This window comes from Electrona antarctica (genome assembly GCF_951216825.1).
Source record: "Electrona antarctica genome assembly, chromosome: 16".
Taxonomy (NCBI): Eukaryota; Metazoa; Chordata; class Actinopteri; order Myctophiformes; family Myctophidae; genus Electrona; species Electrona antarctica.
This window is the reverse complement of record NC_136797.1, coordinates 12177576-12193476: the sequence shown is the minus strand read 5'-3', so window position 1 is coordinate 12193476 and position 15901 is coordinate 12177576. Positions and strand designations below refer to the sequence as shown.

Genomic DNA, 15901 nt, shown 5'->3' with positions numbered 1-15901 from the left:
GCTACGGAGCGCTCGAGATGGATTATTATTATATTATTTTGCCTCTACCACTGGTTAATGGATATAATAACAGATATATCAGATTATGGTAAGAAAAGCGCCAGTCCGGAATTCTCCTTTAAATGCAAGCAATAAGACTACAAAGCAAACTAAATAAGGTTATACATATATAAACAGCATAATAAACCAATACTTTAATGCTTTTGACCAAGAATACCTACAGCCACTCTTGGCGGGTTGAAGTCCATGTTGTAGACCCTGCCGCTGGGCGTGTGGATCCAGCGAGAGGTCAGCCTCTGTTTGATGGTCTGGAAAGGCACGTCCAGGTTGATGACTGTATCCACACAGTAGACGGTGTCCAGGGCCTCTGCCTGGGATACTGTACGAGGGAAACCTGGGGAGAGACAAACACATGGCCAAGTAGACAGTGTTGTTTTCGTCCACAAACTAAGACGAAATATGTCCGTCGAGTACCTTTTTTCACTGACGGAAACTAAATGAAAACTAAGCTATGTATGGTGACTAAAACTATGACTAAATATATACTGTCGATTTTTGTCAACAAATGAAAACTAGACTTAAATGTTAGGAAGGGACTAGTGGACACGAGATCCAGTCATTTTACACTTTGGTTGCATGCTGAAAATAGCCGATCTACAAGCTCACAACGCGTCGCAGCGCACTACTGTACCAGGGAAACCTGGGGAGAGACAAACACATGGCCAAGTAGACAGTGTTGTTTTCGTCCACAAACTAAGACGAAATATGTCCGTCGAGTACCTTTTTTCACTGACAAAAACTAAATGGAAACTAAGCTATGGTGACTAAAACCGTGACTAAATATACTGTCGATTTTGTAAACAAATAAAAACTAGACTAAAATGTTAGGAAGGGACTAGTGGACACGAGATCCAGTTATAAGTCATTTTACACTTTGGTTGCATGCTGAAAATCGCCGATCTACAAGCTCACAACGCGTCGCAGCGCACTAAAACACAAACACTAAAACATTCCGGGTGACTAAAATGTGACTAAAACTAAATGAAAACTATTCAAGAAACTGACTAAAACTAAAATCTAAATTTGCTGCCAAAAACAACACTGCTAGGGGGAAAGAAAAACTATGGATGGATGATAGTTACAAGTGAAGATAGACAGGAAAGAAGGAGAGAGACACGCAGCAAGGGTCGTCATGAATGGGACTCGAAGGCCAAAGCCTATATGTGGCATGCACCTGGACCGCTTGGCCAGCGGGAGCCCGACAGCCTTATTTCTGAGGTGGAAGTGATAAATAATATTGCAACAATTTGATTCAATAAGAGAGCAGTTTGAATTGGAACCACAGACAGACAGACCCCAGGGACGTACAGAGCGTGTTAGAGGGGCAGGGGCTGCTTTTGGACAAAAATAGCTAAAATAACAGATCTACAAGCTCTCAACGTGTCGCAGCGCGAGACGTTGAGAGCTTGTAGATCAGCTATTTTCAGGGCGCAACCCTGCACTCTTTAGTTAGTGGAGATGCGACATGGATTTCTAAACAAATGTGTTCAACGCAAAATACTCAAGTTCAGGAGACTTCAAGAGGAAAAAAGCAATTCTCCTGAATGCCGCCTTCCGGCATGGCATGGAAAGGAGTGGCATTTGCATTTCTTTCACCATGTAGTAAAAGCTGCATTCGTGGTCTGGAGAGGGCAGTTGTTTTACAGACGGGTAAAGGGGCAGGGGCTGAAGCCCCCTTTGATGTCTATGTGTGTATAAGTATGAAATGACTGTGTTCTCCTTAACATTTTGCTCGGAAATATTATGTTCTCACCGTCCAACAACCAGTCGGTCTGCTCCATAGCCCGCAGTTCACGCAGGATGAGACGAGAGATGACATCGTCAGGCACCAGCTGACCCTGGTCAATGCAGGACTTCATCAACAGGCCCAGCTCTGAGGCGCGCACGCACACACGCACACGCACACACACACACACACACACACACGCACACACAATGGATACATGAATGGATAGATCGATAGAGTGTGAGAGAGACATTCAGAGAGTCTGATGGACAGTCAGAAAGAAATGTAATATATACCGGTATGTAAAAATCACACCCGTGAGAAGTGATCATCGTATACATCATCATGACGTAACATGTCGATTTGCTCGTAAATTCTCCATTCATTGTCAATGAGAATTTAATGTTTGTGTAAAGCCCTAACCACACCAAAGGGTCACCATGCAACTCCTTGGGTCCAAATGGTTGCAAGGAGTTAACGCTAAAACCGTCTCGACCCTTTGGTGTGGTTTGGGCCATTGAATTCCAATGCGTTGAATCACTATAGGGTCAACGTGGGTCAACGTGCAACAACACACATCACACCGCAGGGACAACGCTAAAACCTGGCTTGACCCTTTGGTGTGGTTAAGGCTTAAGACGAAAATCTACACTAATAGCTGAGGGGCTAGCGCCCCTCAAAAACTTGTTTTATTGCCCTGCCAACAGTTTGCGCACATGTACACTTTCCATGGTGCGTCCTGCAAAGAAGGAAGACAGACTGCATTCTGAGGTGACTGGGTCGTGCAGCGGTAAAGTGCCCACCACCACCACAGAGTTTAGGGGTTCCAATCCGCCACTGGAACGTGCATCCATGTCCTCCCGGTGGGGGCTCCTCACTAGCAGGTAAACCAGTGGGGCACAAACGAAGTGTGGGGAGGAATGAATTGGCACAACGACTACATTTTGGAGGGAAAAGTGGCAAAAGATAATAGGCTTTTCTCTATTGAAAAATAAAGGAAAAAACTGAGTATGCTCCTCATCTCATCACCCTGTATCATTGTTTTACAGTGTTAGTTGTTACTTTGTAGCGTGTCCTTTTAAAGGCCGAGCATATTTTCCCTGTTTCCTCCGCCTTAATTGGTCTGCGTCCAATGACTGCCTGAATGGAATTCCCTGAGCCACCATGGAGGAGGAGGCCCTCTTTCAAAGCACGTACGTATCTCTGTGACACAGAAAACTCTGGGTAAAACAAATTGCTTGTGGGTAGAACACTCAAATTGTAGACTCAACATCAGTGGGAAACTAAATGACCAAGGGCTCCATTTTCGTCACAGCTAAACCCCTTATCCCTAAACTTCTTTGCCCTTTTTTCTTTACTATTTTGAAAAACTTTTTTTAATAGTTCAACTAGCCAATCTACATCGACACGTTGTGAGCTTGTAGACTGGCCATTTTAACTATTCAAAAATGTTTAGCAAAATAGTAAAAAAAAGGCAAAGAAGTTTAGGGATAAATGGTGCATTTTAAATGGTGCATTTATATAGCGCCTTTATCCAAGGCGCTTTACATAGATTGTGCATTACATTCACCCATTCGCACACACATTCATACACCGATTGCAGCGGAAGCCATGCAAGGTACCAACCAGCACATCGGGAGCAATTTGGGGTTCAGTGTCTTGCCCAAGGACACTTCGACATGTAGACAGGAGGAGCCGGGATTCGAACCGCCAACCCATGGATCATTGGACGACCTGCTCTACCTCCTGAGCCACAGCCTCAGGGGTTTAGCGGTGACGAAAATGGAGCCCCAAGTGTATTAACTAATTAACTATTAAATGTAAATAAACAACCCATAAGTGTATCTATTGTCTCACATCTAAAATATACAGTATAGGCCTATATAGGCAGAATGTTTTATCAAACTATTGGAGATGTAATTTTCTTTCTTTTTCTTTAAATATTATCAATGAACAAATATTGTTGATGTTAAAACATGCTAAACAGAACCTATACAAGAGAGAATGGGCTGCTTTAGGACGTATGAGAGAGAGAAAGCGGACTCCTTTGCTTTGACCATACACAAAACCCAAAGTGGGTGTTTATAGCAAACAATAGCCTGCATTGTTGCGAGGTTTCCACCAGCGACAAGTCGTAGGCGTATCATGGCAACCACCGTTAAAGAGACATCTGAGGATATTTCAGAAGTGGGTTTTAATCCATTATAATTAACGTGAACGGCACCATTCAATATTTGGCTTACACAACTCTGCCTATACCAAAACTTCTGAAACTCTTACTCTATCAAATGAGCATGAATGCTGGGAAAATGAATGTGGAGAAAGTGGATTACCGCATGTGCTCAGATTGCAGATCAAGGTTACAGTAACAAGTGTCTTTGAACAAGGCCTGCAAGCTGGCCGGAGGCCTTTTGAGTGGTGCAACCACTCCATTACGGAGTTTTGTGTGTCCCTGGCTGGCTGGCTGGGTCTGTCTGAGCACGAAAATAGCGTTTGGTTTGTTTTCACAACCAAATGTCACTTATGCGCAGCCTAACACACACACACACACATATTAACTGTATATATGATTTTGGGTGTGACAGTACAGTATAGTGAGAGTACAGTACAGTACAGTACAGTACAGTACAGTACAGTACAGTACAGTACAGTACAGTACAGTACAGCAGAAGGACCCCCTGGGGACCACCACACCGTAACTCTGTAATTTCTCAAACGTTTCGGACGCGGGGCGGCTCGCCGGAACTGAGCCGGCACCCTGGCCGCATTCCTGTGGGTGTGAAGGTCTTCACACAGGTGTGAAGTGAGTGGGTGAATGTAATGCACAATCTATGTAAAGCTGCTATATAAATGCACCATTTACCATTTTTTGAGTGGTGCAAACCACTCCAACAACCAGCTTTGTCTGTATGTTTGTGTACCTGTGTACGTGTCCGTGCACAGGTGAGCATGGTTACCATGGTCACTGACATTATTGAGTGGTGCAAACCACTCCAACAACCAGCTTTGTCTGTATGTTTGTGTACCTGTGTATGTGTCCGTGCACAGGTGAGCATGGTTACCATGGTCACTGACATTACGTCAGACCACAGCTGATCAGGCTATATAAGACCTTGCACCACTCAGTTCACACAGGTGTGATTTTTTCAATATTAGACGGGAAAATAGAACTGAACTGGTTCAACCCCGGTGGAAGAAGGGGCCACTGTGACACCGCTGACAGTTTTGGTAAATAAATGTATAATTTGTATTTTGTATCCATGAAACGGTGATATATGGAATTCTTCTGTGATATTAAATAGTAATTTCTTTCCGAGGTGGAAACACTTTTGTATGATATTTTCCTTCCTTAGTTCTCCCAAACGTGCAGGTTAAACCAAGGTAATAAGTGAGGATGGGGCCTCCCTTCAAGGTTCAGATAAGGTTCTGTAATGTTTGTAGTGTACACTTGCTATAAACACACTCTATTGTCCTATATACCTTGACCTTGGCTAGAGATCACATGCACACGCGCACACACGCGTGCACACACACACACACACACACACACACACACACACACACAAACACACACAAACACACGCTCTGTTTAATTGTACCTGTCCTTTAACATGCAGGTGCAACTGAATGTGTGATATCCTGGTGGTATCTTTTTGTCTTGTGTATACTTTTCATTCTAATTTCTTCAATTCTTTGAAGTGCAGCAGTTTCAAGCCACTATACAGAAAGATAAGGGAGGGTAAGTATTTGTTTGGGTTGCTCTCACAGCAGCCTATATCCCAGAAAATACACTTGAGATTATTTGCAATATGAGTTTGTTCATTAGACTAATAATGTAATGTCTATATTATGCAATTCTCACCAGATGCATGGTGACAGAATTGTGTGTGCACCTGGTAGTCACTCAACACACACACACACACACACACACACACACACACACACACATTCAATGTCTGATTTATTGAATACACAGGACCTCAATGGAAATATGCCATAGCAGGCTTTTTTGCCTTATCCTTAATCCTTTTGTATCAATCTGTACCTCTGTGCTTTTTTGCAAAGTGCTATAGTATTACATCAATCAATCAATCAATCAATAACCACAATGTTCAGAGCAACATCACACGGTATACCCATCAAACCACATCATGTTTATGGTACAACTGAGTTACTTTTGCTTGCTAGCCTGCACACCAATGTTAGTATAATTCCATACATTTCGAATAGTCCCTAAAATGCATGATTATAGAGCAATGGCAGTTCAATTACAACATAATTTATGAAATATGACTTGTGTGGACGGTATGGCTATATTCCGTTCAGCTCACCTGTCTTAGCTGTGATGTTAGCCCTCAGAAGATCCCCGCTAGAAAGATGTTTAGGTCCAAAACTTTTCACTATTCGCGCAGATACCGTTCCTTTCCCTGAGCCGGGGGGTCCCATTATAACGGCACGGAATATAGATCGTAAAGCCATGATGATCTCCTATAATTTCTCAAATATAGCGTCTTTCGTTTGAATCCTTGTTAAAATATCTCCCGACTCCGTCTTGACCTGCGCATGCAATTGCCCTTATGGAATAATAATGATGCTCTCAACCGACCCAGAGATTATGTTCATGCGTAGGGTAGGTAGGCTACTTCACTTGGTGCAGCCACTTTGAATCCTACGCAATAATAGTCATGAAAGTGGGCGCGTCTTTTGCAGCCTTGACGTAGCCCAGCTGGACCTTAGAAAAATATTCTTTCTTTCTGAGTACAGATGGAGGAGGAGGGCGAATGAGGACACGTTCCCTCTGGCACGTAGCCTCCCTAGCCCTGCATGCGACGCCTGGCTGACTGATTCTCTCAACTTTTTAGCTATATAGTCGTGAAAGGTGAAAACATCAATGTCGTTTTATTATTAGGCTCTACTAGTTGTAGCCTAATCTATTTGAACGGATTGTGCCTCGTTTAGTGTAGCCTAGTTGTAACGGGTCTTACGGGTGTAGCCTATGCTCGTGTTAATTAAACTGTCCCACCCTGTTAAAGCCCCCCCCCCCCCCCCTACTGTACATGTTTTTCCCTTAGCCTATTTTTTTTGCAGAGAAGTGTATATCTTATGTCTTTAAATGTTATGATGAATTGAAAATGGAGGACCCTTATGTAAACACGTCTTAATGCTTTTTCTGGTTTTATCCTCTTAGCAGATTTTTGTATTGACCTGTAGCCTATACTTTCGTTGAACTGTATACCCATACAAACACTGTTAATAGGCTAGAGTTTTCAATCAACCATTATTATTATAATTATTATTATTATTATTATTATTAAAATGTATTAATAATTATTATTATTATTATTATTAATAATACATTTGTATTTGTAATACACATTCGAGGCAAATCTCAAAGTGCTACATCAAGAAGAAGGAATAAAAATAAATATTTTAAAGGACTAAGATAATAAGAATACAAACAACTAGAAAAAGTGCCCTTCTGGGCACAGGTCTCCACCAGGAGGATGGTGTGTGTGTGTGTGTGTGTGTGTGTGTGTGTGTGTGTGTGTGTGTGTGTGTGTGTGTGACGTGAAAACTGTCAAGTGGCATTTCTTCCTCAGCCTAGTGGGAATATGCATGCACAGTTTCACCGCAATCGGATGCTGCGTTGAGTAATTGTGGCAATTTGTACAAAACGGGTACAAAGCGGGCTACTCCTGAAAGGTTTAGAAGCCAATCGTAGGCAATGAAGGTGGATTATGAGAAATCAAACAAACGCTTCTTGATCATATGACTATGGAGAGCATGTGTACCGATTTGCGTGAAATTTGGATAAAATCTGAAGGAGTAATATTAGAAAATGTGTTTTACATATGTCGGCCTCCTGGTGGCGCTATAAAGAGCAGATGTGAAAAATTCCAGGCAAAGGTTTTTCCTTGGCCTCTAGGGAGTTGGCATACAAAGTTATCCACAGATCCGTGCAGTTAGAGGTAAAAACACTTTTCGGCCAGTTATAGCGCCACCATGAGGCTGAGTTGAAAATGTTCATGTGGCATTTCTTCCTCGGCCTAGTGGGAATGTGCGTGCACAATTTCACGGAAATCACATAATGTGTTCATGATTTGCAGCATTTTGTTTGAAACTGAGCTCTCCTGCGAACTTTGGAAGCCAATCTTAGCCAATCAGGATGGAGTCTGAGAAATCTGAAAGACACGTTTCGTTGAATGGCTCTAGAGAGACTGTGTACCAATTTGCGTGATGTTTGGACAAAATCTGTAGGTGTACTGTCCAAAAACTTGTTTTGCACAAAGCGGCCTCCTGGTGGCGCTATAACAGGAAGTTCTGGAAATTTTGGGGCAGAGGTTCATCGTTGGCATCCAGGGAGTGTGTGTGCAAAATTTGGCATCGACCGGGTTAATGGTGCCGGAGATTAGCTCTTCACAGACGGAAGGACGGACGGACGGACGGACGGACGGACGGACGGACGGACGGACACACACACACACACACGGACGGACGGACGGAGTGCAAAACATACTCTCTCCCCATGCCTTCGGCCTGGTGGAGACAATTAATAGCCTATTTACATTTAGATCAGTGGTCACCTATGGACAGCTAAAAGGTCTTAAAAGCACACAGGACAGCCTATGGACAGCTAAAAGGTCTTAAAAGCACACATCTATAAGTCCATCTAGGGCCTATAGGCAAATGCCTTGTTAAAAAAGAAAGTCTTTAGTCCACTTTTAAAAGCGTCCACGGACTGTGGTGGTCTCAGGTGGTCCACCATAGTGGACTGTGGTGGTCCACCATAGTGGACTGTGGTGGTCTCAGGTGGTCCACCATAGTGGACTGTGGTGGTCCACCATAGTGGACTGTGGTGGTCTCAGGTGGTCCACCATAGTGGACTGTGGTGGTCCACCATAGTGGACTGTGGTGGTCTCAGGTGGTCCACCATAGTGGACTGTGGTGGTCTCAGGTGGTCCACCATAGTGGACTGTGGTGGTCCACCATAGTGGACTGTGGTGGTCTCAGGTGGTCCACCATAGTGGACTGTGGTGGTCTCAGGTGGTCCACCATAGTGGACTGTGGTGGTCCACCATAGTGGACTGTGGTGGTCTCAGGTGGTCCACCATAGTGGACTGTGGTGGTCTCAGGTGGTCCACCATAGTGGACTGTGGTGGTCTCAGGTGGTCCACCATAGTGGACTGTGGTGGTCCACCATAGTGGACTGTGGTGGTCTCAGGTGGTCCACCATAGTGGACTGTGGTGGTCTCAGGTGGTCCACCATAGTGGACTGTGGTGGTCTCAGGTGGTCCACCATAGTGGACTGTGGTGGTCCACCATAGTGGACTGTGGTGGTCTCAGGTGGTCCACCATAGTGGACTGTGGTGGTCTCAGGTGGTCCACCATAGTGGACTGTGGTGGTCCACCATAGTGGACTGTGGTGGTCTCAGGTGGTCCACCATAGTGGACTGTGGTGGTCTCAGGTGGTCCACCATAGTGGACTGTGGTGGTCCACCATAGTGGACTGTGGTGGTCTCAGGTGGTCCACCATAGTGGACTGTGGTGGTCTCAGGTGGTCCACCATAGTGGACTGTGGTGGTCTCAGGTGGTCCACCATAGTGGACTGTGGTGGTCCACCATAGTGGACTGTGGTGGTCTCAGGTGGTCCACCATAGTGGACTGTGGTGGTCTCAGGTGGTCCACCATAGTGGACTGTGGTGGTCTCAGGTGGTCCACCATAGTGGACTGTGGTGGTCCACCATAGTGGACTGTGGTGGTCTCAGGTGGTCCACCATAGTGGACTGTGGTGGTCTCAGGTGGTCCACCATAGTGGACTGTGGTGGTCCACCATAGTGGACTGTGGTGGTCTCAGGTGGTCCACCATAGTGGACTGTGGTGGTCTCAGGTGGTCCACCATAGTGGACTGTGGTGGTCCACCATAGTGGACTGTGGTGGTCTCAGGTGGTCCACCATAGTGGACTGTGGTGGTCTCAGGTGGTCCACCATAGTGGACTGTGGTGGTCCACCATAGTGGACTGTGGTGGTCTCAGGTGGTCCACCATAGTGGACTGTGGTGGTCCACCATAGTGGACTGTGGTGGTCTCAGGTGGTCCACCATAGTGGACTGTGGTGGTCCACCATAGTGGACTGTGGTGGTCCACCATAGTGGACTGTGGTGGTCTCAGGTGGTCCACCATAGTGGACTGTGGTGGTCCACCATAGTGGACTGTGGTGGTCTCAGGTGGTCCACCATAGTGTGGAGCTTTTTGCATTTGAGTGAGTGAATTTCCAGAGCGGAGGGAGCGGGTGGAGGTTGGGGAGGTTCAATGAGTTCCTTTAGATAGGAAGGGGCGTTGCTGTGGATGCACTGATGCATAGATATACTGTATGTCTATGTGATGGGTAAGGAGGTGGATGCACTGATGCATAGATATACTGTATGTCTATGTGATGGGTAAGGAGGTGGATGCACTGATGCATAGATATACTGTATGTCTATGTGATGGGTAAGGAGGTAGGGCCGTGCTTAGGGATCAGGTGGACCTAGGCAAACCCCAGTATGAGGCCCCATGTGTTGGTCGTGACCCATATGTGGGTCACAGACCATTTTACCATTTTTTAAAGGTGGGGACATTTTTGGGGTTTGCAGTGAGTAAGTTATGTATAGCCTACATTCAGTAGTACATTTGTGCACAGTAATGAGCAGGAGAATATCTGTCAGACTGAGAAGTGTTAATACTTTTTTTCTTTTTATAGTCAGCACCATATGCTGACTATTGACTAATTTCAACGTTGCGATTACAACAGCAACATTAACAGCAAAATCAAATAGATCTATAGTGTTCAAGCATAGTGGTGGGGCTTGCACTTGAAAATAGATGTAGTTCTAACTGAATCATAGATCAGACCTTCAGTTAAATCTCTCTCAAGCGCCCGTGTGAATGGAGGGGCGCTCTTATCATCATACACCATCTCCGTGCTCAGCCAATCAAACTTTTGGCGTCTTCACTTTTCTACCCTCACTTTTATCTTCATTGCGCAACATAGGACTAGGTTTGAAGGCTGTTTAGAGGCCTGCAGATCTAGTAATTCAACATAGGACTAGGTTTGAAGGCCGTTTAGGTTCCTGGAGATCTGGTAATACAAAAGTGATGACGGAAGAGACAAATGTAGTGAAAATAGCCGATCTACAAGCTCACAACGAAGTGGAGATGTGTTGTGAGTTTGTAGATTTCCACTATTACTGAAAATAGTATGTACCAAACAGCCGATCAGTTCGAGTATCGTATAGATAGATAGATAGATAGATAGATAGATAGATAGATAGATAGATAGATAGATAGATAGATAGATCCTAGTCATAGTCCTGAAACTGGGGGGAACTAGATCATTATGAACTTCCTCTTGTTGAGTACCCGTGAGCATCCGTCACTCTGGGCAGGTACTTAAGAACAGAGGCATCTAGGATCTTGAAGACCAGACACAATGAGAGCTGATATACTCTCTCCTCCACTCTTAGCCATCCCAGGCTACTGAAGTGGGCAGAGGTAAGATGAGACCTGGGGTTCAATTTTAGTAGTAACCTCACAAGCTTGTTTTGGGAGGTCTGCAGCTTTGTTTTCAATGGCTTAGAGATACCTCTGTACCATGAAGTACAGGCATAGTCGAAGTGACACTGGATGAGGGCACCGGCCAAGGTCATAGCACTGCTGTTGACAGGGGATATCCTGCCCGAGAAAGGAGTTCTCTGGTTGACCTTTGAGATCACTTTCATTGCCATTTTTTCACCCGTGAGTTTGTTATCCAAGATACAACCCAAGTAAGTGACCTCTTCCTTATTTGTGCCTACATTGTCACCCACTCTAACCGTGAAGCCTGGGGACTTGTTGAGGTTTTGACTTGAACAAAACAGGATCGATTCCATTTAGGAAACAGGAGTACTCTCTCAACCTGCGACTTATCTTTGTCCGAGACCAGGAGAGCTGAGTCGTCTGCGAACAAGAACAGATTGCATTTGCATGCCGAGTTCATGTCATTTACATAAATTAGAAATAGTAGAGACCCTAGGATGCTCCCTTGGGGGACCCCACACTACTGGGAGGGAAGTAGACAGTGTACCATTCACCTCGACCACCTGTTTCCTTCCCTCAAGGTCATGAGCTATTCTACATAATTATGTCAATGACGTCACAAAACCGTCATTACAACCGATGTAAGCATCCTTTAAAATGATCTGTCCTATAAACAAAACACCATTTAGGAACTTGACATTGTAAGTTCTGGGTGTTAGTAGCATTTATTTGTGGAAGTGCAGGTATTTAAAATGTTGCACTGGACATTACATCTGAAAGGAGGACGGTATAACAATGCTGCTGTGGTAGTCGGGCTCAAGGTGTATCACTTTGGGCGAGCTAATCCTTTTAACTGTGATCAGATTGAGGTCCACATCTTCAACCAAGTGTCGTTGCGCTGGAGGATTTTGCCACCAGAGACAATGGGAAGAGGAGAACGACCCCTTGAGGTTCCCTCCCGGCATGCCGGTAAAACAGCTGTGCTGATTGAAGATACTGTCTACCTCTGGGGAGGGATGACTATCCCAGGTCGCTGCAATGTGCTTCATGCATTTGACGTCGACGCCCGCACATGGTTCAAACCACAGGTTTCTGGGACCGTTCCAGAAGGGAGGGAGAACCACTCTGTCTGCGTCCTGGAGAAGGCCATGTATATCCATGGAGGAATCACACAGCCGAGAGGACGCACTAATGACATCTACAAGTTGGACACCAGCACAATGGTCTGGTCTTTAATCAACACCAGAGGAACTGCTCCATCCGTTTCATCCAGTCACTCTGCCACAATTATCGGGACAAAGATGTTTGTATTTGGGGGATTCTCTGGGCTTGAACAAAAGGTCTACTATAACACCATCAGAGTGTTTGACACAGAGACCAACCTCTGGCTGAGCACGCATTCTGCACAGATTCTTCCAGAAGGACGCTTCGGTCATTCCGCATTCGCCTACAATGGAGAGCTGTACATATTTGGTGGCAACAACAACTCAAACCAGATATTCAACCTGTGGAAATTCAATCCAGAGACTTTCTCCTGGAGTCAGGTTGAGCCCAAAGGGAAAAGCCCTTGTACAAAGTCTTGGATGGTTTGTTGTTGCATGGGAGATCTTATCATCCTCTTTGGAGGAAATGACAGATCTGATGAGTTGTTCATCTTAGACTTTAGTCCGAGTCTTAAGATGTTATGCAAACTGTCAGTTATTCAGTACGGTCTGGAGCAGTCAGAACTTCCACATGACATCAAGTGGGAACTGGCAGCCATGACTAGCAACAACTGAACAAATAACATCCAAAGAAAATAACAAAAAATAAAATTTTGCTGCAAATGAAATGAAATGAGGGCATATTTACCCAGGGTATCTGGGCTAAGCTCAAGAACTTGTTTCCAGCCAGGCCCTGCTCATAGAACACATTTCATCGTAGTGGTTGATGCCTTGTTCAAGGGCATTTCAGCGGTGGTAATTTTTTAACGTGTCGGACGGCTGGTTCGAACAGGGAACCTTCCGGTATCTAGACCGCGCCGCTATCCGTTCGGCCACCGCTGCCACTAGTCATAGCTGCAAGCAGCTATGACAACGTGGTCAAGCCCCCCTCCCCCCCAAAAGAAAAGCTATATTGTATAATCGGGTGATTATGGTAATTCGGTTATTAATCAGTCGCATGCTGTTGTGCTGTATAGAGGAAGGTGCTGACTCAGTTTTCAGTCACCGGTCTGGTTGCTGCTGCGGTGCTCGGAGGCGGAGAGCCATTCACCTTCCACCTACCCACCTCGTCATTGTGAGCTGTGTGCTGCTGTCTGCTAGGCCCATAGAGTATACCTCCTCTATGATGATTTCCTGTTTTGACTATATAGTTGTGTATATTCGTACATCTCTAATTGTTTTGATGAATTGAAAATGGTGGGCCCTATTGTAAACAAGTGTAATGTCCACTCACAGTTAACAGTTGTATTGAGTTGTACTTGAAATGTACTGTAATTCTGCAAACTGTTAATAAATCAATCAATCAATCAATCAATCAAAAAGCTAGAGATTCCAATCAGCTGGTCATCTCTCAGTGGTGAGGAGCCACTGAGAACTCTTCATCTTCATCGCCAGCGAAGGAGCATCATCGATGCAGGACCAAGGATACAGATAAGATCTCACTGCACTGACTGCACGATCTGAACTTATGGCCTTTTAGAATAAATACTACCCGGGTAGATTAAACAAACTGAGTCAAACCATTTGACTAAGAACTGAGCTCAAACAACTGACTGACTAAAACTATGGAATTAGAGTCTGTTCTAATTCCATATAAAACATTGAATATTGACTGACTGACCAAGTGTTATTTTGGGGGATTTGTGTTTATGTGTTTGTATGTATTTTATTGTATTAGTTTAGGGTTTCTTATTTTCTATTTGTCTAGTTACGTTCAAGTGCCAGAGACTGACTTTGGCTATAAAGTAAAAAGAAACATTATTCCGTTGCTTCATTCACTCCTTGAGCCCAACCTGATTATCTGATATTGACAGATTTCAGATGTCAATGTCAATGAAAATACAAGTGTTTTTTTGTGCAAAACTAATGCTTGGAATGGATCCAGAATCATGAAAAACCCCTAGTTTGACATGTCACATAATGACATTTTGACATTTTTGCCTTATATAGGATGGAAATGGTATGGTCACATATAAACCCCTATAAAATAAATTGCTTATACTGACAGCCGGTCAGTAAGTCAGTGATTCATGAATGTATTTAGGCCTATATAGACAATATTTTAGGACAAAAAAAACAAATAAATCAACATTTCATCAACTACAGGCTAGTTTGTTTCAATCTTGCCAGATGGGTTTATCTGTCCAAAAATATGACATGCACCCCATCTAGTGTATAGTTTAGGTAGTGCCCTCTATTTACAGATACTCTCTGATCCCATGGCCCAAAAGGACAACCACGGGTGTGGCGTTATCAGGGCTGCGATTGGCTTAAATGCTTTTATCCCTTATATTTCCCTTAGAGTTAATATACTCTAAGATATTTCCCCCTTTCCCGTAACGTTTGTATTTTAATGAGTCTTTTTTTTGGTAAAAATTACCATATTTAATGGAACTTAGGAAGTATAATAAAAAAATCACACCTGTGTGAAGTGAGGGGCACTCTTATAAATCATCATCATACATCATCTTTATATAGGCAGATGATGGGCAGCCAAGGAATAGGCCAATATAACAGCATAAAACTGCCCCAAAATGCCCCCAAAACGTCCACACTATGCACGCGCACAAAGATTCGCACATGCATGTTTATTGTTTGTATTGACCCGGACAGGGGATGGTGTCGCACCGACGGACAGTATAAAAGTGACACTTCCGTTGTTTTAAGGCCTCATTCACACCTAATTGTGTCCTGTGTCTTCTGTGTGTCATGGGGAGGCTTCCAGCTTCAGTACCCAGGGGCCCTCAGATGTTTTAATCCGGCCCTGGGTGAGTGTACCTCATGGCGTGCTCTGCTTGCGCACAAGTAGGCCATGGCCTACTTTACTTGTGTGCAAGGCGCAAGTTGGCATCTTGAGAGAGTGCATTTCTAGTTACTAATATTTTCCTAAATTACTTGTAATAATCATGTAATTACATGGTGCCCATGTCATGATAAACTATTGTAAATATAAGATAGGCCTACTGAAGATATAGCCTTGCATGAAATAGGCCAATGTTTTATTGAATGGTTCCGCCAGACTGATGTATATAACTGTAATGAGAAATGTAGTGCAGTGAAATCTGAAGGAAAACTATTACAGTAACACTGTACACTTAATTGTACACTGTACATTTATATAGAAGTGTATATTTGTATGTCTAAATGTTTTGATTAATTGAAAACGGTGTAATGCTTTTATGGTGTCGTCCACTCACAGTTAACAGTTTTTGTATTGAGTTGTGCTTGAAATGTACTGTAATTCTGCTAACTGTTAATAAATACTTCAATCAATCAATCAATCAATACACAAGCAAAATAAGTATATCATATCACACTCACACACGCACACGCGCACACACACACACGCACACACACAC

At 44.1% G+C, this 15901-nt stretch overlaps 1 protein-coding gene across 2 annotated transcripts in view; it reads right to left on the bottom strand.

The window, feature by feature from the left end:
• Positions 1 to 6378, bottom strand: part of ak3 (adenylate kinase 3) — a 465380-nt gene extending 459002 nt beyond the window's left edge. For both annotated transcript variants that reach the window (XR_013791930.1, XM_079524516.1), the window contains exons 1-3: positions 6118 to 6378; positions 1814 to 1933; positions 222 to 394 (exon numbers count right to left, since the gene is read on the bottom strand). Coding sequence is in view for 1 of the 2 variants with exons in the window: in XM_079524516.1 (XP_079380642.1) it covers positions 222 to 394; positions 1814 to 1933; positions 6118 to 6265 (441 nt within the window). In the remaining variant the exon portion in view is untranslated. The remainder of the gene's footprint in view (positions 1 to 221; positions 395 to 1813; positions 1934 to 6117) is intronic.
• Positions 6379 to 15901: the final 9523 nt, after the last annotated feature.